Source organism: Chlamydotis macqueenii, chromosome W, assembly GCF_036417535.1.
Source record: "Chlamydotis macqueenii isolate bChlMac1 chromosome W, bChlMac1.mat, whole genome shotgun sequence".
NCBI lineage: Eukaryota > Metazoa > Chordata > Aves > Otidiformes > Otididae > Chlamydotis > Chlamydotis macqueenii.
In genome coordinates, this window is record NC_141592.1 from 51,226,398 (window position 1) to 51,251,485 (window position 25,088).

Genomic DNA, 25,088 nt, shown 5'->3' on the forward strand with positions numbered 1-25,088 from the left:
CAGGGCAGATAAAACAGGAATTGCTGGAGAAGTCCTTTGCTGCAGAGGAGCCAAAGCAGCAGGAGACCTGACAGCTCTTGGCCAGTATTGGAGAAGCAAGAGATACCTGCTACCAGGCTCTCTTACTTGGTGCTTCCTGCCAAATTAGGGCAGGGGAGAAACCGCCAAATCAATTTCTTCTGTTAACTTGGGCTAAGAGTCATAAAAATGAAGAGCAACCTCAAACACACCAGGGAAGCATGCATACAGATGGGCTCCACCAGACTGAGGAGTACTCAGATAGCATGTGAGACATGGGGTTTACAGAGACAGCACAAGCTACACTGCATCAGTCCCACACAAAGGAATTGCCAGGGCCTGGCTAGAGTTTTGTGGTATTTTAAATTTTTTTTAATTATTTTTGTGGAATATTTTTATACAGGCTAGCATTGTACTCTTTGCTAAAGCTGCTGATTCTGCCATGTAAACTATAACAGAAATTTCTCAGAAATTAAATCAGTTTCCCTCCTTATTAATTGACTGTCTGCCTCCCAACTGAACACCGCTCTGGATTTGTGTTTGCAGAAAACATTCTGGTGTGCAGCTACGCTGTTCTGACTGAGGAATGAAGAAGCTGAGAGTCCATTGAACACTGGATTTTTCCCTGTACAATATGGCCTGACTTGGAGTTTGGTGCACAGAGGACAGCAAGTTAACCGTAGAGATCATCATCATTGTCTTCGCTATATACGTTGCCCCCGCTGCCGCCTCCTGTGCCTTGGCTCGGACCGGCGCCACCCTGGTTACCAGATGGGAACCTGCGTGCAGTAGTGCAGAAGGGGAGAGAAGATATGCTGTTCAAAAGCCTCCTCACAGCTCAGAACCATCCCCTCCCTCCATGCCAACACCCTGGTGCCAAGTAGGACAGGCAGGAGAAGTGGAATGAAACCTTATGGCAAATCATGCAAAAGGCTTATACAGCTGCTGGATGTCGCTCATGTTAAAGGAGAAAAGGGTTGATGGACTTCAGGAGCACTAACAGAGCAGCTACAACTGACCTGCAGCACAGCCTACACCTGCCACATGCTCAGCTGGCTGCTGTACATGCTGGGGAGAATGGGAAAACACGGTGGAAGAGGGAACTTGTTACCCAGCATCCAGCAGAAAGCTCTATTCTGGGGCTGTCTGAGCCATGCTGCCCTCCCCCACGGTTACCTGAAGCTACCAAAGCCACGGCTCTGCTGTAGAGTCTGTGCAAACATCTCGTATTTCCTGATGTCGTTGTCACTGACAGAGCGTCGAGCAAAGCGCATGGCTTCCTCAAAGTGATCCCTGCGTATCTCGGGAACTGGGTCATCCTCCTCCACTTCCTAAAGTGAGACAGAGAGCCCAGGTGAGCTGCGTGCCCGAGCTCTGCAGCCCAACAGCTGCCCACAGCCTCCCTCTAGGCCAGGATGCTCCAACACCCACCAAAGTAGGGGTTGGAGAGGGAAACCGCATCAGACTGAGTCAGGGCTGCAGCAGGGGCCTTCTAAGCAATGCTGACAATGGGGCACCCCAGGAGGGCTTCACCCTCCTGCAAGATGAGAACAAAGTCCCCCAGCTCCACACTCTGTGCTCAGAGCCCACTCATCCCCATCTGAGGATTATGGAGAGGAACACATCCTGCCTCACCCATGAGTAGAGGTGGGCTACCTATCTCATCAGCAGGGAAAGCTCAGAGTGCCCCCACTCACCATGGCAGAAGGGTTGGTCTGCCTCTCACGTTCTCGCCTGATCTCACTCTCAATGGACTCACGGATGGCCAGTTTGCAGGCACGCTGGCAAATTTCTGTCAGGTCAGCCCCCGAAAAGCCATTGGTCATTTTAGCTAGGAAATCCAGGTCAACATCCTAGTGAGAGAGAAGAGAAGAGAAAAGAAAAGAAAAGAAAAAGAACCAACCAATAAAACAAAAGAAACCAAGAGAGGCCTGTCCTTTACACCTTACACCCTCAGGTGACAAAAAGGTGTCTTTAGATCCCATGGTATCAAGATGTTGCCTTAACTCTGGCCAATTTTGAAAGAGATGAGCTGTTAAGGTTTGGTTTTTTTTTTGGGAAAAGTTAACCACATACAAAGGCAGGCTACACTCCCCACACATCCAGCAAGACCCTGCAAAGCAGCTGTGAATCATAGAATGGTTTGGGTTAGAAGGGACCTTAAAGATCATCTAGTTCCAACCCCTCTGCCATGGGCTGGGATCAGGTTGCTCAAAGCCCCATCCAACCTGGCCTTGAACACATCCAGGGATGGGGCATCCACAACTTCTCTGGGCAACCTGTTCCAGTGCCTCACTACCCTCATAGTAAAGAATTTCTTCCTTATGTCTAAATCTACCCTCTTTCAGTTTAAAACTGTTACCCCTCATCCTATCACTAAACTCCCTGATAAAGAGCCCCTCCCCATCTTTCCTGTAGATCCCTTTTAAGTACTGGAAGGCTGCTATAAGGTCTCCCTGGAGCCTCCTCTTCTCCAGGCTGAACAGCCTCAACTCTCTCAGCCTGGCCTCATACGAGAGGTGCTCCAGCCCTCTTATCTTCATGGCCCTCCTCTGGACTCGCTCCAACAGGTCCATGTCTTTCTTATGTTGGGGGCCCCAGAGCTGAACACAGTACTCCAGGTGGGGGTCTCATGAGCAGAGTAGAAGGGGAGAGTACCTCTGCACTGTTCACCCTCAAAAGAAGAGGCAGGTTGACTTGTGGATTTAGGATATGATTTGCTCAGGTCTCAGCATTAGGAGTCAAATGAAACACAGTCAGACTGAAAATGGGAGACAGGGCACAGGCAGACCAAGACAACTAACCTCCTCCTCCTCCTCCCCTCCCTCAACCGCAACCTCCTTTGAAGCTTTCCTTTCCAACAGCACCTAAAAACGTAAGTTTGGCATAAAATAGCTTGAGCTCTCACTTGACATCTGTTTTGCTCTGATTAACTATCAGTTGCATTATTGCCTGCTCCCCAGGCAAGGGACATAGTTCTTGCTGAACTCTGTCATAGGCAACAATTAACTGCAATGGTTATTCTTCAGTTTCCATTTCCCACCCCCATTTTCTACATTTACTTTTCTTTCTGAGTACAAGAATCTTTTCCATCTTGCCATAACAGGCTTTCCTGTTCCCACACCGTGGACAGAACTCCGCTATGTGATAAAGAACTGCTGTGCTTACACACCAACACCTAGTTTAATTGATATATAGTCTCAGAGCTCAAGCCTCCCCCTACCTCTTCATTTCCATCCTTCAGGTACTGAAGGTTTCCTAGTTCTGTACTGAGTGGAACAGTCACCAGCCCTCTGCTCTATCCCCAGCTTGTGAGGACCACATGCAGCACATAGCAAACCCAAGTCAGAGTGCAAATCCTACCTTGGCAACTGGTGATTTCCTCAAGTTGGCCTTCAGAATAGCAACTCGGGACTTCTCGTCAGGCAGGGGGATGTAGATGAGCTGATCCAGGCGGCCGGGGCGCAAGATGGCTGGGTCAATGATATCTGGCCTGTTGGTGGCACCGATGATGAAGACATTTTTCTTGGTGGACATGCCGTCCATCTCTGTCAGGATCTGGTTGATGACACGGTCTGCAGCACCACCACCATCTCCAATATTCCCACCTCGAGCCTTTGCAATGGAGTCCAGCTCATCAAAGAAGAGCACACAAGGGGCTGCTTGGCGGGCCTGCAAAAAGCAAACAGGAACAATTACTCCATGTTAACACCACCAGGTGAGGAGCATGCTGATTTCACACTAAGCCTACCCTACAATTAAAGCAGCTCAGACAAGTACCAGAACACTGCTGCCGCAAGGAGAGCCTGGAGGAGCTGCTCTGGAACAGTCTCCTGCCACACAAACCCTCAATTACGTTTTCCTGAATAACAAGCTGTATTTCCCCAAGGTAAGGGTATCTCAGCACAAACATAGCACGAGGAGTAGAAAAATCACTTACCTTGTCAAATATCTCACGCACATTAGCTTCAGACTCACCAAACCACATGGTGAGCAACTCTGGCCCCTTGATGGAAATGAAGTTTGCCTGGCATTCGTTGGCAATGGCTTTGGCCAGCAGTGTCTTACCACAACCAGGTGGCCCATAGAACAGAACCCCTTTCGATGGGGTCATGCCAAATTTGAGGAACTTGTCTGGGTGCTCCACAGGATACTGAAAGAAAAAACAAACACACACACAACTCTTGTGATGAGCCAGAACAGGTCTGCATCTTATAATCACAGAATGGTTTGAGTTAGAAGGGACCTTCAAAAGATCATCTAGTCCAACCTCCCTGCTATGAGCAGGGACATCTTCCACTAGACCCTACCAGAAACACTACCCAAGATTTCTGGTGGGTTAAACACAAGATTCTGCCTGCTCGGTGCCACTGGAGTTTTAAAATGGGGACTAGTTTGAAAAGCACCACAGGTAAATTGTAAAGCTGCCTTAAACAGACTATTCCCACCTATGAACTAAGTACCAGTTCAGGTAGTTTTCCAGCACATTTAACCCCAGCTTCACTCTGCCCTGCATAAGCAAGAGGGAACAGCTCATTATCTAACTTATTTGCTCCGCCCTCCAGAGACATGCAAGGTGTCCGATGTGAGCATTTATTCTCTGCAACAAGGACAGAAATAGGTGATTATTTTAATGCCAGAAAATTAAACTGAAAAGTATATTCTTTTATTCACAGACAGGCTGTTTCCACAGTGCTAACTGAAAGCAGGAATGTATCAAACCCAAACCACCCTAACGCAGGCAGGCACCAGAAGTTTCCACAGACCATTCACAACTTCGTTCCAGCCTCTCCTTTCATAGAAGGCTTCACAATTACTTCTCACCTGTCCCTATGTTAACACTGATGGAAAGCTCTTCAGAGGCTCTCTGTATGAGAATCTTCATCCACTTTCTGGCATATAAAGCCACCACGTAACAGGATCCTCAGCAGCAGTCACACTGCTGCTCTCCACTTAAGAGAAACAGAACTGCTGCTGTTTCTGTATGTAGCAAAATACCCACCCAAGATGTCACTGTAGACTCAGCTAAGGAAACTTCCCAGCACCTTCTGCTCCCTAAGTTCACCAAGATGGCCCATTACAAGAAAATACCACAAAAACTCTGCATTTACCCTGTTCACAGCCCAAACAGGAATGTGAAGAGGTTCTGTATTTTTTTTTTTTTTTTTCTTCAAGCTGACTAGGCAAAAATCTGTTGGAGACCCTTACCTGTACAAGTTCCTGGAGTTCTCTCTTTACATCTTCTAGACCACCAATATCTTCCCAGGTAACTTGTGGCACCTCCACCACAGTCTCCCGAAGAGCAGAAGGGTTGCTTTGGCTCAGAGCCCACTATCATTATAAGAAACAGCATTATATGAAATCTAACATGTTATGTTCACACGCTTCAGATAAGCAATTAGACATTGCACCCAAAAGAAAGAGTGGCACTCCTGCATTACCCTGAAGTCATCCATGGTCACAGCCAGTGAGTTCATCACTTCAGCATCAATGGTTTCATCTTCTAGGTCTATGAGATCCATCTTCTTTCTAATAGCCTGAAGAGCAGCTTCTGAGCAAAGAGCAGCCAAGTCAGCACCAACGTGGCCATGGGTCTCGTTTGCCACCTGAAAGCAGAGCACTGACTATGACTCACAGGGATACAAGCAAGGCGCTCTGCAAGGGCAATGTATGCTCTGGTCACTCACTCAGAGGTGCAACAAAACTCTGGAGGACAGGAACATCAGTGCTCTGCTGCAAATTCAAGACAAGTGCTATCACATATTTAACAGATAAAGACACTGCTGTTCCACCTCCCACTCAAGATCAAAGCTGCAACTGAAATTTAGATAGTGTGCAGAAAGATAACCCTGAGGACTGCAGTTCTTCATTTAGGACAGATATTACAGTAACCATCCAGTAGCACCACAATGTTCACTCAGCTCTGAGTGCTGTTACAGGCTTGCTTTATTTTTAGAAAATGCCACAGCAAACAAATCTAGGAGGACAGTGACAAGGCACTTCCAGACTGGACTGATACACGTTTGTTTCACTTAGCCATGCCATTCTTCATTAGCGAGTGAGGATTTTTTGGTCACTGGTAAACTAGTTAGAAGGAAGCCCAGAGATCACACATTCACCCAGCTTCACGCTATCCTAAATGAGCAACTATGTTTACACGATCAAGTCATAACTCTTCCACTACAGAACAGAGCATCAGGAACATCTGTCTGTAGAGACAAGCTTTCCTAATAGCACACTACTCACCTGTTCCAGATCCACATCATCAGCCAGTTTCATATTTTTTGTGTGGATTTGCAGGATCTCCAGGCGCCCGGTAGCATCTGGAATACCAATATCTACCTCTCTGTCAAAACGACCTGGGGAGTACAAAACATATTGAGCTGCTGATTCTGCAAACTAAAGGAGCTGCAGTTACTGCCTTCCTCTGACAGAGGAACATGATGATGAGCCACAAACACATACAATTTCAGAAAATACCAGAGCTTTGAGTTTCTCTGCAGCATCTGTCAGCACAGTAGCAGAGTCAGATCAGATGAGGAGGAAATGCTTCAGCCATTTAGGGAAAGTGAGACTACTGTATATACTAGAGTTCAAGATTACATAAACACAGAGGATTTCTGTTTTTTCTGAGCCTCATTTATAGGAAAATATGCTTCCTCTAACCAATACACCATGAGACATTTTTGTTTATTTCTACTGTTGTGTCCTCAGCACATGGGTCCACAAATACTGAGAGACTTAATTTTTCAGAACTTTCATAGCAGTACCCAAGTGGTGAACTGCCCCAATATCTGGGGAGGCAAGAAACCTATGTATTGCTGCAATATTAACTAAGGTACATACATCAATCACTTTCCTCTAGCCATAGCTGTGCATTCAAACACCTCACTACACATTTAAGAGGCCGTTTTTTTTTTTCCTGTAAACTTGACTAGTTTGCTATCATAGACTTTACCAACTGGTCATGCAACAGACATTCATTCACACTGCAAAGCTTTGAAAACCTGAATCTCAGGAACTACCAGGCTTCTCATCAACAGAAATAAGAGAAACTGGAAAAATCAAAGCCTTATGCAACCTGAGGCATGAACAAACCCTTGAGAGTTTAGTCCTGAAACAGCCTCATCTAATTGATGAAGTGAAAAATCATGCTGTCCTCTAAGTATTTCTGTCCTGGTTTCAGCTGGGATGGAGTTAATTTTGCTCTCAGTAGTCAACCTGTTTTGGATTTCAGGTGTGAAGAATGTTGATAAACACCCTGATGTTGCTAAAGAGACCAAGGACACTGTCTGGCTTCCCAGGTTTCGCTAATGTGTGGGTGCAGGAAGCTGGGAGAAAGACAGACAGAATAATTGACCCAAACTGCCCATACCATCAACATCATGCTCAGTATATAAGTGAGGGTTGGCCAGAGAGGGCATCTCCCTCGCTCCTTTGCTTGCTGCTTGGTTTTGTTTCAGTGATCACTGCTCAGGATGGGCTGTATCAGTCATTGGGACATCGGGTGGTGAGAAATCATGCATTGTTCATTTTGCATTTTTTAGTATCCCTATATTTTGTTATTATTGTAGTTTTCCTTTGCTATTCTAGTAAACTGTCTTTATCTCAACCCACAAGTTTTCCTTTCTTCCCAATTCTCTCCCCCATTCCGTTGGAAAGGGGGAGGGAGAGCAACTGTGTGGTGACTAGGGCTAAACCATAACAATTTCATTATTTCTACAAGTTCTAACCTAATAAAGCACAGAAAACGATACCAAAGGCTGGAAGCCTAGAAATGAATTTCAAACAAGTAGCTGGAGACAAATCAATAGTTTATGTAACACACAGATGTGTAATATTAATTTCTGCTCAATCTTTCCAAGGCCCCTGAAGTATAGCCCATAACAAAGTATCTGATATTCAAAAAGAAAAGATGGCAATTGTGGTTACCAAATCGCCTGAGTGCTGGGTCAATGCTGTTAGGTCTGTTGGTAGCTGCCATAACTATCACATGTGCTCTCTGTTTCAGTCCATCCATAAGAGTCAACAGCTGAGACACTATGCGACGTTCCACCTCTCCATGTGTCTATGGAGAGAAAGTAATGATTAGACCAAAAGCTCTACAACACAGTACAGGAGCTAGTACTGCACCAGAGCAGACAGATACAACAGACGCGAGCTGTGAAGAAACATCGTGAACTATATCAGATTCTTCTGATATTCTACTTCTGACATTCAACTGAATTCAAGTGTTAAGTTAAATACTGCTTTACCCTGTGGTCAAATGCAGAGATTCACACCAGCTGCTACCAAAAAAAGATGTACTCCTTTACCTTCTACAAGCTTTCTTTACCTTCTCTCTCTTCGGAGCAATGGCATCCAGTTCATCAATGAAGATGATAGCAGGAGCGTTCTTCTCTGCTTCTTCAAAGGCTTTCCTCAAGTTACTCTCAGACTCACCAGCCAGCTTGCTCATGATCTCAGGACCTGAAATAACACCACCACTGTGGCACCTAGAAGAGAGGCAGCTAGCCCCAAGGCATGCAGCTGAGTTTTTTTTAGTACAACATTCACATGGAAGAATCTATATTTCAACCAAAGCAAATACTATCAACCAAGTTCACTAAATTTGCAGCTGAACAGGCAAGAACAGCATGCAGAATTACTTTATATCATTATTCTGATGTTTTCAGTTTATTCTAACAGAATGCAGCACTAGTCAATGAACTACCTTTAGCTGCCTCTTTCCTTACCCTATTTCACATTTGGTGAGTTTCTCTGTAATGTGCCACCACACACTGTTAATGCCAGTTCTAGCTTGCAAGAGAAGCAATCAAATTATACGGTGATGAATTATCAAGGTAGAAAAGCAAAAGCTGTAAGATACTGAAGCTGTCTTTAGCTTGCATTACATAGGTATACATTTACCTCTGTAAGATCCTATAAATGAGTTCTCAAAAAAAAAAACCCACAAAAAAAAACCCAAAAAAACAAAAAACAAACAAAAAAACCCCCACAAACCAGGAAAAAAAAAGAACAACATCCAAAAATCCCAGACCCCATCACCTCTCAAAGACTAATAAAAAAAAAAAACCAAACCAAAACAAAAAAATGTGTAAACACATCAATCCCAGAAGGAAGGACAGCATTTCCCTGAGATCTCCTACAATTGCTGAACACTAGTGCAGGCTCACAGATTTATTCATCATGCTGATGAGAGTGGTAATGAAGATAGAAGTATGCTTTTAAGAGATCCAAGAAAAAGAAACCTGACCCTCAGGAGTGCAAAGCTGCTAGTTGACCGAAGCGTGCCAGCTGCGGAGCCACTGGTACAGGCAGGTACCAAGAGTGTTTCATTACAAGTAACTCACCAATTTATACCAGCTCTGTCTACAACATTGCCTGCAGCTCCAGGCTTGAGACTAGCAGACAGAGAACACATCGCTTATTCTGACAATGTTATTTTTATTACACAATAGAAGTATGTGTTGGGTTTTGGTGGCGGGGGGCTACAGGGGTGACTTCTGAGAGAAGTTGCTAGAAGTTTCCCCTGCCAGGGTCCAAGCCAATTGGCAACAGCGATAATGTCTCTGTGATAACCTATTTAAGAAGGGGAAACAAAGCAGCAGAGCAGGGAGAAGGCATGGACCTCACCTCCAGCCTCCCATCAGGCAGCTGTCTGCATTGGCCCAGCCCAGCAGAGGGGAGAGAGGAGCAAGAAGTTACTGCGAGAAACAACCCTGCAGACACCAAGGTCAGTGAAGAAGGAGGGAGAGGAGTAAAGTCACTCCTGGCAAGATTCCCCTGCAGCCTGTGGTACAGCCCGTGGTGAAGCAGGCTGTCCCCCTGCAGCCCATGGAGGTCCACGGAGGGGCAGAGATCCACCTGCAGCCTGTGGAGGACCTCACGCCAGAGCAGGTGGATGCCCAAAGGAGGCTGTGGCCCATGGAGGGCCCACGCTGGAGTGGTCTGTTCTTGAAGGACTGCACCTTGTGGAAGGGACCCATGCTGGAGCAGTTTATGAAGAACTGCAGCCCACAGGAAGGACTCATGCTGGAGCAGAGGAAGAATGGGAGGAGTTCTCTCACTGAGAGGAGGAAGGAGCAGCAGAAACAATGTGTGATGAACTGACCAGAACCCCCATTCCCTGTCCCCCTGTACTGCCGGAGGGGAAGAAGGGAAGGAAGTAGGGAATTCAGGAGTAAAGTTAAGCCTGGGAAGAGGGGAGGGGTGGGGGGGAAGGTGGTCTTAAGATTTGATTTTCTCTCTCAGTATTCTACTCCGGTTTGATTGTTAATAAAATTGAACTAGTTTTCCCCCAGTCGAGTCTGTTTTGCCCGTGACAGTAACTGCTGAATGATCTCTCCCTGTCCTTATCTTGACCCACGAGCTTTTTGTTGTATTTTCTCTCCCCTCTCAGGGAGTGCGAGCAAGAGGCTGCTTAGTGCTTAGTCCCAGCTGGGGCTAAACCATGACAAAGCACAAGTGTCTAAAGAAACATCTGGCTCGTTAGCATGCAGTGACACCTTCCACACACTTAAGAAGTATATGACAAGGGTGACATATGGTTAAAACCAGCCCATTTACAACTGATATCTTGAGATACAAAGCAAGTCACTTCCCTACTGCTGCTCACTGCTATGCTGTGCTATGCACTCCTTTGCTTTCACCTTCATAGGTCTAAGTAATAGAAATCAGAAAAGCAAAGCAGCACTCCTTAAGTACAAATGTTCAGTTACTCCAGCACCGACTGTGAAATGAGACAGAAAAACAGTGAGGAAAATTCAGACTCTGGTTCTTACTGGACATAAACCAGTATCCATCTCAACTACTACAGGTGAAGAGTGATCAATAGGAGGGTCTATCACTTGTAGTTAAATCCCAAGGTACCCATTATAGCTTTCAGGACAGTTCCTCCCAATTAATATTATGTGAAACAGAACAGGTCTTGTGCTTTACTTGAGAGAAAAAATAAAACCACAGCAGACCAGCTTATTTTCTGAATAGAACAAGATAGCAGCAACAGAAACAAGTGTCTTGCACCCATATACATAGAATCATCTCACCACTTCACTCCCAGCTCTGCCCTCACCAACATAAATGAACACTCAGCCAGACAAACTCCAAGTCCCTGCATCGCAAAGCTGTCTTTCCAACCACCCTGCTACAAGACAATCAAGCTTAAGGGAAGCGCCACTACAGATGTTTCCACACAAATGGCCTTTAAGTGTCCCCAGAAGCATACTTCAAAGAGGTAAAGAAGGATGTCAGGAAGACAACGTGGCTCTATAAACCCTATTACTACCATTCATTATCATGAGATGGATGAATGAACACACAGTAGATCTGTGGCCAAAGCAGCCACAAAAAACTTACCATTGATCAGGAAGAAAAAAGCCCCCGTTTCGTTGGCCACCGCTCGGGCAATCAGTGTTTTACCAGTGCCAGGAGGACCATACAGCAGGATCCCACGTGGAGGCTGAGGACAAAGGCAGGGGACTTAGATGGTGAGCTAGTATCTGAATGTCTAAGTAGCTTCATAGTGAAGCTGTAAGCATTTGATAAAGACATTCCAAAATTGTGATGCAAACTCATGTAACAGCTGCCATCCCAGCATTGCTATCAACACCCTTACTGCTTTGCATGACACACAAAAACCTTGCCAGTAACTGACAATGCTGATTCAAAGCATCCCTCTGCTTTGCAAGTTGCCAGTACTTTAATCTGTGTCCAAAACACGTAAGGAAATACTTTTGTAACACTAGCATTAAAGAAATCCCCACAAATTACTTATTCCCCTCCCAATACCTCATAAACCTCTGACATCAAGAGTCATCTGCAAGGACAAGCCCACTCATCCACCTGGTGCACACAGGGACTTACCTTCACCCCTATGGCCTTGAAGAGTGCAGGGTGCCGGAGGGGAAGTTCCACCATCTCTTTGATTTGAGCCAGCTGCTTCCGACAGCCACCAATGTCATCATAGCCCACTTCATTCAGTGACTCTTCTTCATCCTACCCAGAAGGAAATACATTAAACATTTGAGTGAAAACAATAGTTCAACAATCCCTCCCAGTCTACAGAACCCAGGAATCCAGGTTTTTGCTTGTTGCCATTTTTTGCTGTCTTAAGATTCTCACTTTCAAGTCTTCCTGGTGTCTTCTACAATTGTTTCTTAGCTCTCTCTTCCCAGACATGTAAAGGGAAATGCCTGCACGTACCTAGACCTCACTGAAGTCCACCCTCTTGAATGACAGCCTCTGCTGCCAGGATCCCTACAGACTCTAGCACAAAACAAGTTGTGTGACCCTCTGATGTGGCTAACAAAGATAACAATAGAAAATGAAGCCCAGTATAAAATATACTTATTCCTTAAATTGTAAGTGATATTTCTAACTACTTGACATACCCTAGCTACCATACAGTTCTCCAACATCATGTTTTATTTTGGGATTGACTCAAATTAACAGAGAATGTTAAGACCCAAATGTGCAGATAAGACCAACTGTAACCAATTCTTTCAGTATAGCTCTACAGCATCCATTCATTTGGCTGTCCAAATCTCTACTGGCCTTAGTTATCTGTAACATTAGGCCACATTAAAGCAATAAAATAACACAGCCTGGAATCTCAGGGGGGCTCAGTCCAAGCACCACAAACAGGGACTACTACTTCAAGCAGGTTGCTCAGGGTCTGGCCCTATCAAGCACTGAAGGTCTCCAGGTCTAGAGATTCCTGCCCTCTCTGGGCCTTGCTCCAGTTTGGGGAAACCTTTTTCCTAATATCTATTGGGAATTTCCCTTGATCCAGCTTGTGCCATTGCCTCTAATCCTGCCCCTGGGCACAACTCTTGGAAGAGCCTGGTTATCCATCCTTTCCCATCAGGCAGTTGCCAGTAAGCATGCCTCTTTGCCTTCCCTTCTCCATGCTACATCAACCCACTCTTCCCAGCTGCTCCTCATTCATTCTGACCTCCAGCTCCTCATCATTTTGGTAGCCTTGTCTGAACTTGCTCCTGTCTCTGTGTCCTAAAGAGCCCAAATTGGACTCATCCAGTGCCTAGACAGTCTCACGAGTGTCAAATAGAGGTGAATTTTTCAGAAGGCAGCTAACTACAAACCAGCACTCACCCTGACTTGCAAGTAGTGAAAAGACACTTACTTTATCAAGTATATAACCACTTTAGCTCATTTCTCTGAGATTTCCTACTCTGTAACAGTAAGGTGGCCAAGGCCTGACAGACAACCCACTCAGGCTGCCTCAAGCTTGAGATGCTCAAGGCTAGATACCTTAAGGGACTAGGGGGAGATAAACAAAAAAACAAAACAAAACAAAAACAAAACAAAAACAAAAAACCCCACCACACACCACAAAAAAAAAAAAACCCACCAAACCAAAACCACCCAAACAAAAACACATTTAGAGATTTCAAACTTCTCACTGAAAAAGCACTAATTGTTTTCTTTTCACGTGACATGGAATTTAGCAACATTGTATGCCCTCTCTGCTATAGATCAAGGGAATTTTGGAATTAAAAGATGCATTTAAGTCCAGCATGAGATATCTGGAAGCCGATGCAAAACCAGCTGCTGCCAAAGTATGGCACCTCATCAGCAAACCTAAGTATTGGTGCTATCTCAGCATCTGAGGATGCTGAAGCTCATTTCTCTGACTATCTTCAGCAGCAGTTCATCTCCTGAAACCAGAGGTTTTAATCATTACATTCAATACACAAAATGCCAAAACAAGAACTGTAAACATGGCTGCTCTCAAGGACTGTCACCAAAACAGGTTTCAGACAGAGGGGATTCAGTAGAACTACATGGCAGGATTCTGCTCACCTCTCGTTTAATGGGCTCTCCTTCACAATGGATCACTGTGTCTGGAGCCACTATGCAGTAAGGACTTGGATCTGTCTCCACCACTTTGAACTCCACTGCACGCATCCCTCCACGCACCAAGAAGATGTCACCTGTAAAACTCCACATTTCAGTAGCCTGCTGCAACAGATGTCTGCAAAATGTCAACCCTTGTACTACTGGCAGCCCCAGAGGACAAGGAAATGGGTTACATCGGCATACACTGCTGGCATTTTTAACACTGCTCTGCATTTTAAACTCAAGAGCTGCACGTACTGTGACTACTCAAGCACCATTTAGATCCGTAGCAGTTGAAGTTTTCAAATTTCATCCAGAAACAAACAAAAAACAAAACCAGCAAACAGAAAGAATATTCTACCTAAATACAAAACACAAAGGCAAGGAATCAGATTTCTTTTCCATTCAGTTTCAACTTAACATTTCTAAAACAGGCAAAAATCCCTAACTTAATAAAAAAATAATTTTGAAGTTATTATAACTAGTTGTTACTAGTTATAACTGGTTGTCTTTAGAAGCAGAATAATATATAATATTGCACTATGACTTCTGGCTAAACTGGGCTACGGAAGCTGAATAACTTCAATTTGTGTTTATACTGTATTAGGACCCATTTGTTCCAACAGAAGTGCTACTAGCACAACTCTAAAAGTATATTAGTTTTTTATGCACTCTCCCAGTTATTAATTAAATTACTTTGAAAAAGTAAATTTAGTCAGAGTACCAGCTAGTATATCCAACCAGTTGATTAACATGTGGGCAACTCCCCAAACTCATCAAGTGGTAACAACTCAGGAGAAAAATCCCATTAAACTGAGCCTTTTCTGATGCTCTCCTATCACATGTAGCAAAAAACCGCAGGAGAACTATCAAGTTGCTCTGCCAGCCAGCAACAGATATCACCCTTTCTTCTGAAGATTAGGAAAAAGTTAAATCAGCAAAATCTCACTCTACAGATGTCAGTCTAATGCTTCATGGAGATCTGTGCAAGCTTCTAGAAATTCTCTTTATTCAGTCTCAGGACTAGCTCACGCTCACTACTATCAGGATTTCAATAACAGATGCTATTACCTTTCCTGATGGGTCTGTATGCTTCCAGGAAGTATGGCTTGAGATAGACCTCAAAGAGATTCCCTGTGATCCCTTCTACCGTGTCATCAATAGGCAGCACATGGATACGTTTGCCGTATTTCACATCTGGGCACGGCTGGATGCTGCAACAGAAGAAAACTCCAGTTAGCCATATCATCCTGGACTTATACCCAAGTCTGGAAAAAACAGTGATGTCTCTTCCCAGGCCAGTGCAAATGCCAGAAAAGACCCTCCAAAGCCCTAGTGAGACTTCCTACCTGCATAAGAATGCTGACAAGGCAAAAAATCATGCTCAGAGAGCTAGTCTTCAAAATACACGCTTTCCTTCACTCCTCTCAGCTCTATCCAAAACTGCTGGGGAGTTTCATACTTTCTTCCTATCCCCTGCTCTTCTGTACCCCCTCCTTACCATCCCCAAGGTACATTCACAAGTTACTAATGCAGCCTAAAGGCCTGTGAGAGTCATCAGCTAACTTGTTTCAACAGAGTTACTGCTGAACCAACTGTAAGGTAAAGGGAGCCAGGGGAAATTCTTTGTTCCTTCCTCTCTCTCACATAACTTACTACAGAGAATAGAGCTCCTGTTGCTGATAACCTTGATTCTGAGCAAAGGCTCTCACAGTACCAACTAGGGGTAGTCAGATGTCTGCCAATCCTCCTTTATGGAGACTGACATTTAGGTTAAAGTCTGAAGGCCCTTTCCCTCTTTTCAAATAAACATTTCAGCTATTATTTTACAGTGTAGGCCAAAAGCCTACTGAAGCAACAGCTCAGTATCAAGCTGTACCAGAGAGGCAGAAAGCTTGAACTGGCTTTGCCAGCTAAGAAAAATCTACATGGAACCGCAGCTGAGCATGCAACTTCTCATATGCTACTTTGTTCAAGACTCTTAATAGATTCTTTTACCACATGCTTTACAGAGAGGATATAGCAGAAGGGTAAAGGAAAAGACAGACTGTGCCAGAAGGAAAACAGTTGACAGAAGTTGCAAGAAGCAACTATTGCATGAATCTGGATTTTACCAGAAACCAGGCCGCAGAAAGTAACACAATAAGTACTTAAAAATTAGCAAGAAAAACTTTGAAAGCAAGAGATGTGAAAATTCTCTGACCCTTGTAACAAAGCTAAGAAAATCGTTAACACATCTGGAAGGATGAAAACCACTACAGACACAGTCCTAGCAGAGAAGGGGAGAGCACAGGCTGAACACTAGAAATTACTCCAACAGTAACCTCACATCAAGTTAATGTAAGGATTCACCTTTATTTTAAGTACACAGACTGGCTCAAAGCACTGTTCTGTTCCAACTACAGTCGTGTTTAAAACTTGCATTTTCTAGTGGTAGAGACACAGGTGGAACAGACTCATTCCTCTCCTCTACAAAGTTCATATGAAACACATTTTGCAATTAAAGATTATTCCAGATATCATCAAAGGAAGTCTAGTGTCAGAAACCAGGCTCCAATTTTCCCAGAACATGCACGATATTCCAGACTAGGAAGATGCTCAGGAGGAAGAGCTGTCAGCCCTCAAATATTTAAGCCTGCAAATTAGCATTTCTGTGTTTAAGAAATGCTCACACGTTTCCCCCCCCCCACTCCCATCATAGAATGGAACCTGCCTCCTGTAAGCCAAAATGTATATTTCAACGCTTTCCCATTCCTTCTGCAAGCATTGCACAAAATTCCTGCAACGCTGTTAAAGCATTCCTAATTTTAATATTATTTTATAACAAAAAATAGAATATAAACAACCTTCAAGGATTTTTAATCTTGCTATTTGACTGCTTCATGTTTTTATCACTCGTTTCTAGCAAGTTTTAAACTTCTGTTTGTCATAGTGCAGCTCAGTGCTTAAGCTAACCATACTATAAGATCGACTACAGTGTTGCCTACTGCTTTCCACAGTTAAATTTGTAGACATTAAAAATTTAGACAGGAAAAACCTGTGAATTCATCCGACTAAATTTGGGAAGATGACTGTGACAACAGTGGGGTAATTGAACTACTGTCCTAGTTTAGCCTCGCTTGTGACCAGACTGCACAGTCTCTCTCTCACTCACCCCACACTCCGAGAGAATAGAAGAAAAAGACTCAAGGTTTGAGATAAGGACAGGGAGAGATCCTTAAAGTTATCGTTACAGGCAAAACGGACTCGACTTGGGGAAAACTATTCATTTATTACTAAAAATAGCAGGAGAATGAGACAGAGAACAAGATAACCTCCCCCCACCCCCTCCCTCTTCTCAGGCTTAACATTATCTCTACCTCCTTCCCCCCACCCTGAGCGGCACAGAGGGGAAGAGGGAATGGGGGTTATGGTCAGTTCATCACTTGTCACTTTACGTCGCTGCCTCCTCCTGGGAGGACCTCCTCACATTCCTCCCCTGCTCCGTTGTGGGGTCCCACCCCTAAGCCACAGTCCTTCCTGAAACTGCTCCGGCGTGGGTCATCTCTTCCACGGGGTGCAGTCCCTCCAGAACAGCTGTCCCAGCGGGCCCTCCACAGGCCACAGCCTCCTTCAGGCATCCACCTGCCCTGACGTGGGCCTGGCCGAGTCCACTGAACAAAGGGGAAACAACTTCTAGCAGCTTCTTACAGAAGCTGCCACCATAGCCCCCCCCTCACTAAATAAAACCAGGACAACTACTTAATTTAATGACAGGACCTGAGCTTGTGAAGGTCCTGAAGAGACTTCAAGAATCTTTAGCATAATTTTTTTAGTATTAATCTGAATATACATACAACCAGAAACATATGCAAAAGTAAACAGAGATCCCTGATGTAAGACACACTTGATAACATTTCTGTGATCTCCTCTGAAAGATGTTAAGAATACTTCCTGCAGACCCTGTCTCTGCTATAGACTGAATCAATTCAGAGCCAGCACACAAATTATTTAGGCAACCCAGGGATATGCAACAGTTAGCAAACTAGTCCTCACCTAATCACATCACCCAGGCGCACTCTCAGGTTGTTGCGAACAACCCTATTCATGCGAATCTTCTCATCTGAGCAGGTATCATCTGACAGAACAATGCAGACCGCTTCTCTCCTCTTCTTTCCTTTTAGTAGAACAGTGTCTCCTCTGAACAGCTGCAATTCATCCATTTTTGCCTGTAAACAATAACAGTATTAGAGTAAGCTTTTGACAAAACAAAGATTCAAGTGTTTGAAGGAGAGTTACATCTTGGAAGCAATATACTAGATATACAAAGACAGAGGCTCCCATTACACTGGTCAAGAGGTAATCCTGAAGCCAGTTGAGTACAAGCTCAACTGAATCCTAAAAGTTGAGAATCAAAATATGTTTTGTCATGGAAGAGCGTTAGAAAACAAGACAACCCACCTCCCTCACTTGTAACTGCTACAGCTTCTGACACAAATACTTAGATTCATGTTGCAAAGTTACATTTCAAGTTAATCGACAGCAACAGCTTGCATATTACCAGATAAAATACTTGGCTTTTATAGATGACGCACCTGGGACAGTGATACAACACTGTTGTCTTCATTAATGGCTTCATCAACAATTAACCGATTGGGCCTGTTCTTCTGCTTCAGAATAGCAGTCGATAAGTCATCCACTTTAGAACTGGTAAAGAAAACAAAAGTTAATGAGTCCAAGTAATATTGCTCCCCTCTTTCCAGTCACTCCCCTGTTTTGGTCTCCATTTTCTACAGGTTTCTTTGTTGTCTTGTCTTTTAAAAACTATATTTGTTTGTAAGACAAAGGAGAATATTATTCCTAGGCACCAGTTTCAGGAGGTCAAAGCAGAACATTTTTAGTCACTAAATATATCTACTTTACAAGCCTCAAATGGAAATAGCTATGAAGCTATCTATGAAAAGAAGTGATCAGGGAGATGTTGCTGACTGCAAGATGTTTTGCCTAAAAGAATGTCAGATTCATCTGTGTCATAGTTTAGCCCCGCTCGGGACCAGACTACGCAGTCTCTCTCTCACTCACCCCACCCTCCCTTAGAATAGGAAGCGATAATATGAGAAAAAAGGCTCGAGGCTTGAGATAAGGACAGGGAGAGATCCTTAAAGTTACCGTTATGGGCATAACGGACTCAACTTGGGGAAAACTATTTGTTTATTATTAAAAAAAAAAGCAGGATAATGAGAAAGAACAAGATAACTTCCCCCCACCCCTCCCTCTTCCCAGGCTTAACATTATCTCTACCTCCTTCCCCCCACTGAGCAGCACAGAGGGGAAGAGGGAATGGGGGTTACGGTCAGTTCATCACGTCACTTTACATCACTGCTTCCTCCTCCTGGGAAGAACTCCTCACATTCCTCCCCTGCTCCGTTGTGGGGTCCCACCCACAGGCTACGGTCCCTCATGAACTGCTCTGGCGTGGGTCATTTTTTTTTTTCCACAGGGTGCAGTCCCTCCAGAACGGCTGCTCCAGCACGGGCTCTCCACAGGCCACAGCCTCCTTCAGGCATCCACCTGCCCCGATGTGGGGTCCTCCATGGGCTGCAGGTGGATCTCTGCTCCTCCATGGACTTCCATGGGCTGCAGGGGGACAACCTGCTCCACCATGGTCATCACCACAGGCTGCAGGGGAATCTTGGCCAGGAACAGCACTACTCCTCCCCCTCCTTCTTCACTGACCTTGGCATCTGCAGCCGTTTCTCTCACAAGAAATTCTTCACAATCGGCAGGCAGATGCCTCTCAGGTTCTCTTCACATCTCCTCTCCACTTCTTGGAACTGGGTCGGGCCGAGTTGGGCCCAGACAGCCGCCTGGCAGGAAGCCAGAGGATGAGGCCCACAAGGCTCATGCGTCCCCCTCCAGCTTCTTCATATTTTTTTTTTTTTTTAAATTATCATTCCCCATCTTAAATACATTATCAGGAAACATTCTGCCACCAATTGGCTCGGCCCTAGGCCTGGCCAAGTCCACTAGACAAAGGGGAAACAACTTCTAACAGCTTCTTACAGAAGCTGCCACCGTGGCCCCTCCTCACTAAATAAAACCAGGACTATCTGAAATCACATGTAACCACTGCCACTGAAACAAAAAGTTCAAGTCTATTTGGTGTCAAATCCCAAATAAATAGGGGAATTAAAGGACAATGCTGCAGCTCCCCTGACAGGAGACATGTAAGAGTTTAGCCTGTAGAGATCTATTAGTTAAAACTAGCAAGCCAGTAGAAATATTCTAGTGCTCATGAAAAATAGGTTTTTGTTTTTGTTTTGTTTTTTAGGATATAAGCACCTTTCCACAATACCTTCACAGGCGTCACTGCAGCTCTAGCCTACTACGTCACAAGAAATGTGACAGATAATTTGTTTGCCTTGACAAAAGCACATCAAACAGCAACGAAGTGGAAGAAAAGCAGATTAAGTGATTTCCTTCAAAATCTAATACAGCAAATAATTCACTTTATGAAAGAAATATCAATTTGAACCAACTGATTCCCAAGGAGCTCTTGTAAGTTGTACATTAGCCAGCCATAACAGCAGTAGACTGTTATAACTTCCCTTGGTGGGCATCTGACTACTCAAAGTAGTCCAGATGTGTCATTGACTAAGGTTGGAACAGGAAACTTTTCCACACTTTGGTTTGATTCACACCAAAAAGAAAAAATAAAGTCTTCCTAAGCAAGCAGCAAACACCAGCAAAGAGTAGGAAGCTTTGTGGACAACTGTGTTGGCCATACACTTTGGCTTCATTTCGCTGTTTTAGAGACAAAATAACCAGAATAAATCAAACCTTGAGTGGAAGTGGCAGAGCAAGCAGCTACACAGCATGAATGCAGATCATGGCAACAGTGCATCACTTGTCATGCTCACTGCATTTTTAAAAGTACATCAGAGAGGTGACATACCTACAGTGTGATGTTACCCAAGGTCCCCTCACCCCTTTGATAGATAGAGGATTTTCCAAGACAGACTACATGGTATTAGCTCCTTTCTCTGACATGTAAAAGGGGGAACAACATCAAGCAAGCCTATGAGGGCAGCCAGCTTGTTTCCAAAAGGTTTTCAAGCTTCACATAAGCCCTGTTAGCATAGAAAACATGTTGAAAGTGAGAGGCAACATTATTTTAAGTGAACAAAAGGAGGAGTTGTAAAACATATCTTTCCAGGACTGCTAGCACTGGGAAAGTCGTCTTTTTCCTCTCTTTATTAAAGAGTGCAAGAGGTAAGAAATCAACACCCATCCTTTTCAATGACCATGTGAGATGTTACAGATCCATTCTCTAAACCCAAAAAGACACAAGAAAGGTTGCTGGATACATCCAGGAAGGAGCTCATGAATTTATTTTTCAACCTAAAATGTGGTCTTGGTAGAGTCCTAAAAGGTCTGGGATTTCCAGGAAAACTGAGAGCGCAATAAGAAAACTGAAATCAATACATCATCAGGCCAGACAGGATCTTGTGGTTAAAACAACAACCTACTTGTAAGGACCTCACCTCAGCATTAGTTCCTGACACTGGAAATTAATTTAGCAGGTAGATTTTAAAACTTGAGCTAAGGGATACCAGAAATAAACAATTTGGCCTGTTCAAAGCGTGAATGTAAATCATACCCCTCTGCACATGAGATGTGGATCCAAAAGTCTTTTGGTAAGAAACTGCTGCCAGACTTTGGCTACATAAACTGTCACTGAAACCGAGTGGCTGTCCCTCAGGATGCAGAGATTGCCATGCAGTTTAAAAAATGGTCTGGAATATGAGACAAAAATAAATGGAAGAGGAATTGAGCAGCAAGTGGAAGCTTTTGGACCAAAACTTTCAATAAACCAAAAGCTGTATAAATCTGGAAAAAAGTTCAGATACTTTCTAATACACAGCAGTGCTGAACAGCACAGCAAGAGGTCCACTCAGTTCCGATGAATGTGAGAAAAAAAGTTTTAGTACTGAAGAACTGAATCTGCAGTTGCCCAAGTAAGAAGCGAGAGCTGGATCAATGTTGTCAGTACATTACTGCACTTAAAGCAATTTAAAAGCCTGTAGGCATTAAAAAGGGAATAAAGGTCTCCAAGAAACAGCATGCAGGCATCTAAATGCATGGAGTCAGCTTCAGTTATCTGACCTGACAGCTCTGCAGACAAAGAAACAAAGTTATTAAGAAATTACATGACAGCTACACAGGAGAGTGATGTTATTTCTCCTACAGACAAGGGTAAGGACTTTGACAGACAAGCACTATCCATCTTCCAGTAGCAATTTAGTATACTATTATCACCGTTTGCCCTCATTGCATCTCTCCTAGGGGTTCCTCATGCTATAACTGAGATGACTGAGTAAAAATATGTCAGTGCACCTCAACCACGCTCAGACAATCCTTGGCATCTATGCATCAGGGAAGGAGAGCTTGAACTGAAAATACTAAGCAGGAAAGCCTAAGGCATGGGTTGGGGTTCTCTTCTGCCAACTTTCCTACATGTGCTGGTAAAATTCAGCAAAGGGCAGGACAGACAGCTAACCTAAGTAATTTTTAAAGCTCCTCAATGAGTTTTTCCCTGTCAGAGAGTGCCTGGTGCAAAGCCTCTAGATCATCTCCCCTACTCACCCCTTTTGTCAGCTCCCTCACACACTTTCCCTCTCGCTCCTTTCTTTCACTAACTCAACAGAGATAAATTGAACACAAAATGTAGCTTTAGAGCTGTTTTGGAATTAAAAGGAAATTCAAAGCCTGCATCAAGCCTGCCCCTAGACAGAGGCCAGAAACAGAACATAATGGCACAGTTAATGGCCAAATTTGCATATAAAGTGCAATACATCAATGAAATTGAAGCAAATATGTACTAGCCCTAAGGACCAACAATAATTGGTTCCCGGTTTCCATCCTTAGCCCCCTTTTCTCTCTCACTAATGCAGTCAAACAGCTCCATCTGACACAGGGAGGAGGGAACTTTTTACAACTTACATCACTTCATCATTTTTCTCTGTGTCAGAGCCCCCCTTGTTCAGCATGTGATAAAGCTCAAAGGCCATGCATTGCGGTAGACAGTATGAAGAGCGAGAAAAGAAAGTAATTACTGATTCTTCTGAAAATTACTACCAATCTCTGAAGCGCCACATAAAGTAGGGAACTAAGTTGTTCCTGCAAGTCCATGCTAAATATACAACAAAGTCAATGACTCAAGATTATTCCAGCTTCAGTAATGAAAGTGAAAACAGTTATGTCTTCTGTATGCTGGTGTGCCTTTTCATCAATACCCTCATGAACTCGCTTCTGAGATAAAACCTGTCAGTGGTTTCTTACTACCCTGAACATCCATGTTACAGATTAATACTTACCTAGGGAAAGTAGTTAAAAAAAAAAAACAACAAAACAACCAACCAAAAAAAAAAAACAAAAACAAAAAACCCCCACCAAACATTCTATCCATCGAAGCAAATGAGTGAAATATCTGATGACTGCAGCTACTTACTGGAACAGCACATAACAACCAAGCAGTGAGTTCATACCCATGCTCAAGATGCCAAGTTCTCAGATACCATTTCAGATAGGTATGCACACAAAAATGAGAATCTCTTCAGAAACCACACTCTATTATTAACTCTTGCAATGCTACTCTCTATGCTAAAGCTCAAATCAGCAAGATGGCTGCCAACAGCATTGACCCAAAAATTGCAACTAAAAAGTAACTTTTCCAGTTGCAGAGTAACTTCTATTGATTCCTATGTGGTGAGAACAACTTTAAAAATAAATTTTTACTTTTGCAAAGACATTGTTCATCTTGCTCAGACTCAAACTATGCCTTTGAGACCATCACTTCCATCACAAGCTCTACCATGGACACTAAATTCTTGGCACACCTTGCTGGAACTGACTTAGTAGGACCAAGTAGGTCTAAATTGCAGGAGTTGCAAAATAAAAGATGATAAATCACAGATACTAAAGGGTCTGAAAGCACCTCCATCAAGAGCAACAAGTCACTTAAAATATTATTGGACTCATGAAATTATCTTTAGGTTCTATTTTTACTCCTCTCAAGAGGCAATTAAGTGGCTTACACACGTGGGCTGGGAGCTGAGAGACCAGTATTACTCAACTCATTTTTGAGAAGCACAAAAGATGACCCTCAGCCTGGAACTGAAAACAGAGCAAGGCAAGACACAAGAGATGAAAACATAGCCGATTGCCTCAGCTGCCACAAAGGCCAGCTCGGCACAACATATCTGCCTCTTCTAATGCCAAGTCACTTCTAGCCCCGACCCGAGGGCCGCTGCGGGCCTGCGAGGAGGAGGTCGGGACATGCCTCTCTTTTCTCTCTGCCCCAACTAGCCGTTCCGCCGCTTTCCTCAGCGTTCCGGAGCCTGGAAGACAAAGCCCTCCCTAGCTGAGGCCTAGCCCAGGCGGGACGGCCCCGGGCGGGGGCACGATCGGGGCCCAGCGGGAGGCCTGGCCAGGCCTCACCCCCCTCATGACTCGACACTTCCCGGTGAGGCCCGGAGGGAGGAAGAGGAGGGAAGGGGCGGCGGCGCGCAGGGCCCCCCTGCGGGCATGCTCCTGGCCGGGCACGCGAGAGGAGCGGCTCATCCCCCTCCCGGCCCCGCCCTCACCTCCTCAGAGCCTGCATGACACAGCGGAATCAGGGCCCGGCCTGGGCAGTGCCACACCGCGCGGAGGCGAAGTAAGGACAGGTAGGCCGAGCCGGGCCTAGGCTGCGGTCTGCCGGCGAGCAGCCCACACTTACTCGGATCCTGAGGCCATAGCGCTGCGGGGGGGGGGGGGGAAGTGCAAGGGGAAGTGGCTGACGGCGGCTCTTCAAGGCGGGCAGTGGGTCTCGGGCAGGCTCGCGGCGGTGGTGGGTCAGGGCGTTACGCACTGACTGAACCTCAGAGCCGACTCATCAGAAGGGGAAACTCCGCCCCGCGCTGCCTCGCCCGCCTAGCAACTGCGTGCGCTAACCAATCGAAGATTCCCCCCGGCCAGCGCCTCAGCCAATCGGGGAGGCGGAAGCGAGGGGACGAAGAAAAAAGAGAACGAGCGCTCTCCCTCCTCCGTTCCGTCCCGCCCCTCTCCTTTCACTTCCTAATAGTCACAAACCAAGCGCAACACCCGTTAGCCAATCGCAACACCGCCCCTGCCGTGGCTGTTCTACAGGGCAAGACGCCCATTTGGGCACTTGCACCCCCACATTCCCC

The 25,088-nt window shown here is 44.8% G+C and overlaps 1 protein-coding gene across 1 annotated transcript; it reads right to left on the minus strand.

Moving 5' to 3' along the window:
- Positions 1 to 280: 280 nt before the first annotated feature.
- Positions 281 to 24,760, minus strand: LOC104482205 (transitional endoplasmic reticulum ATPase). Its single transcript, XM_086769509.1, has 17 exons — positions 24,638 to 24,760; positions 18,453 to 18,564; positions 17,914 to 18,086; positions 14,950 to 15,092; positions 13,843 to 13,973; positions 11,884 to 12,015; positions 11,377 to 11,479; positions 8,354 to 8,487; positions 7,951 to 8,086; positions 6,265 to 6,377; positions 5,460 to 5,624; positions 5,227 to 5,349; positions 3,959 to 4,171; positions 3,382 to 3,690; positions 1,716 to 1,871; positions 1,195 to 1,349; positions 281 to 797 (listed from the first exon to the last, which is right to left on the minus strand). Exons 1-17 carry the CDS (start codon positions 24,652 to 24,654, stop codon positions 692 to 694), a joined length of 2,421 nt encoding a protein of 806 aa, XP_086625635.1. The 5' UTR covers positions 24,655 to 24,760; the 3' UTR covers positions 281 to 691.
- Positions 24,761 to 25,088: the final 328 nt, after the last annotated feature.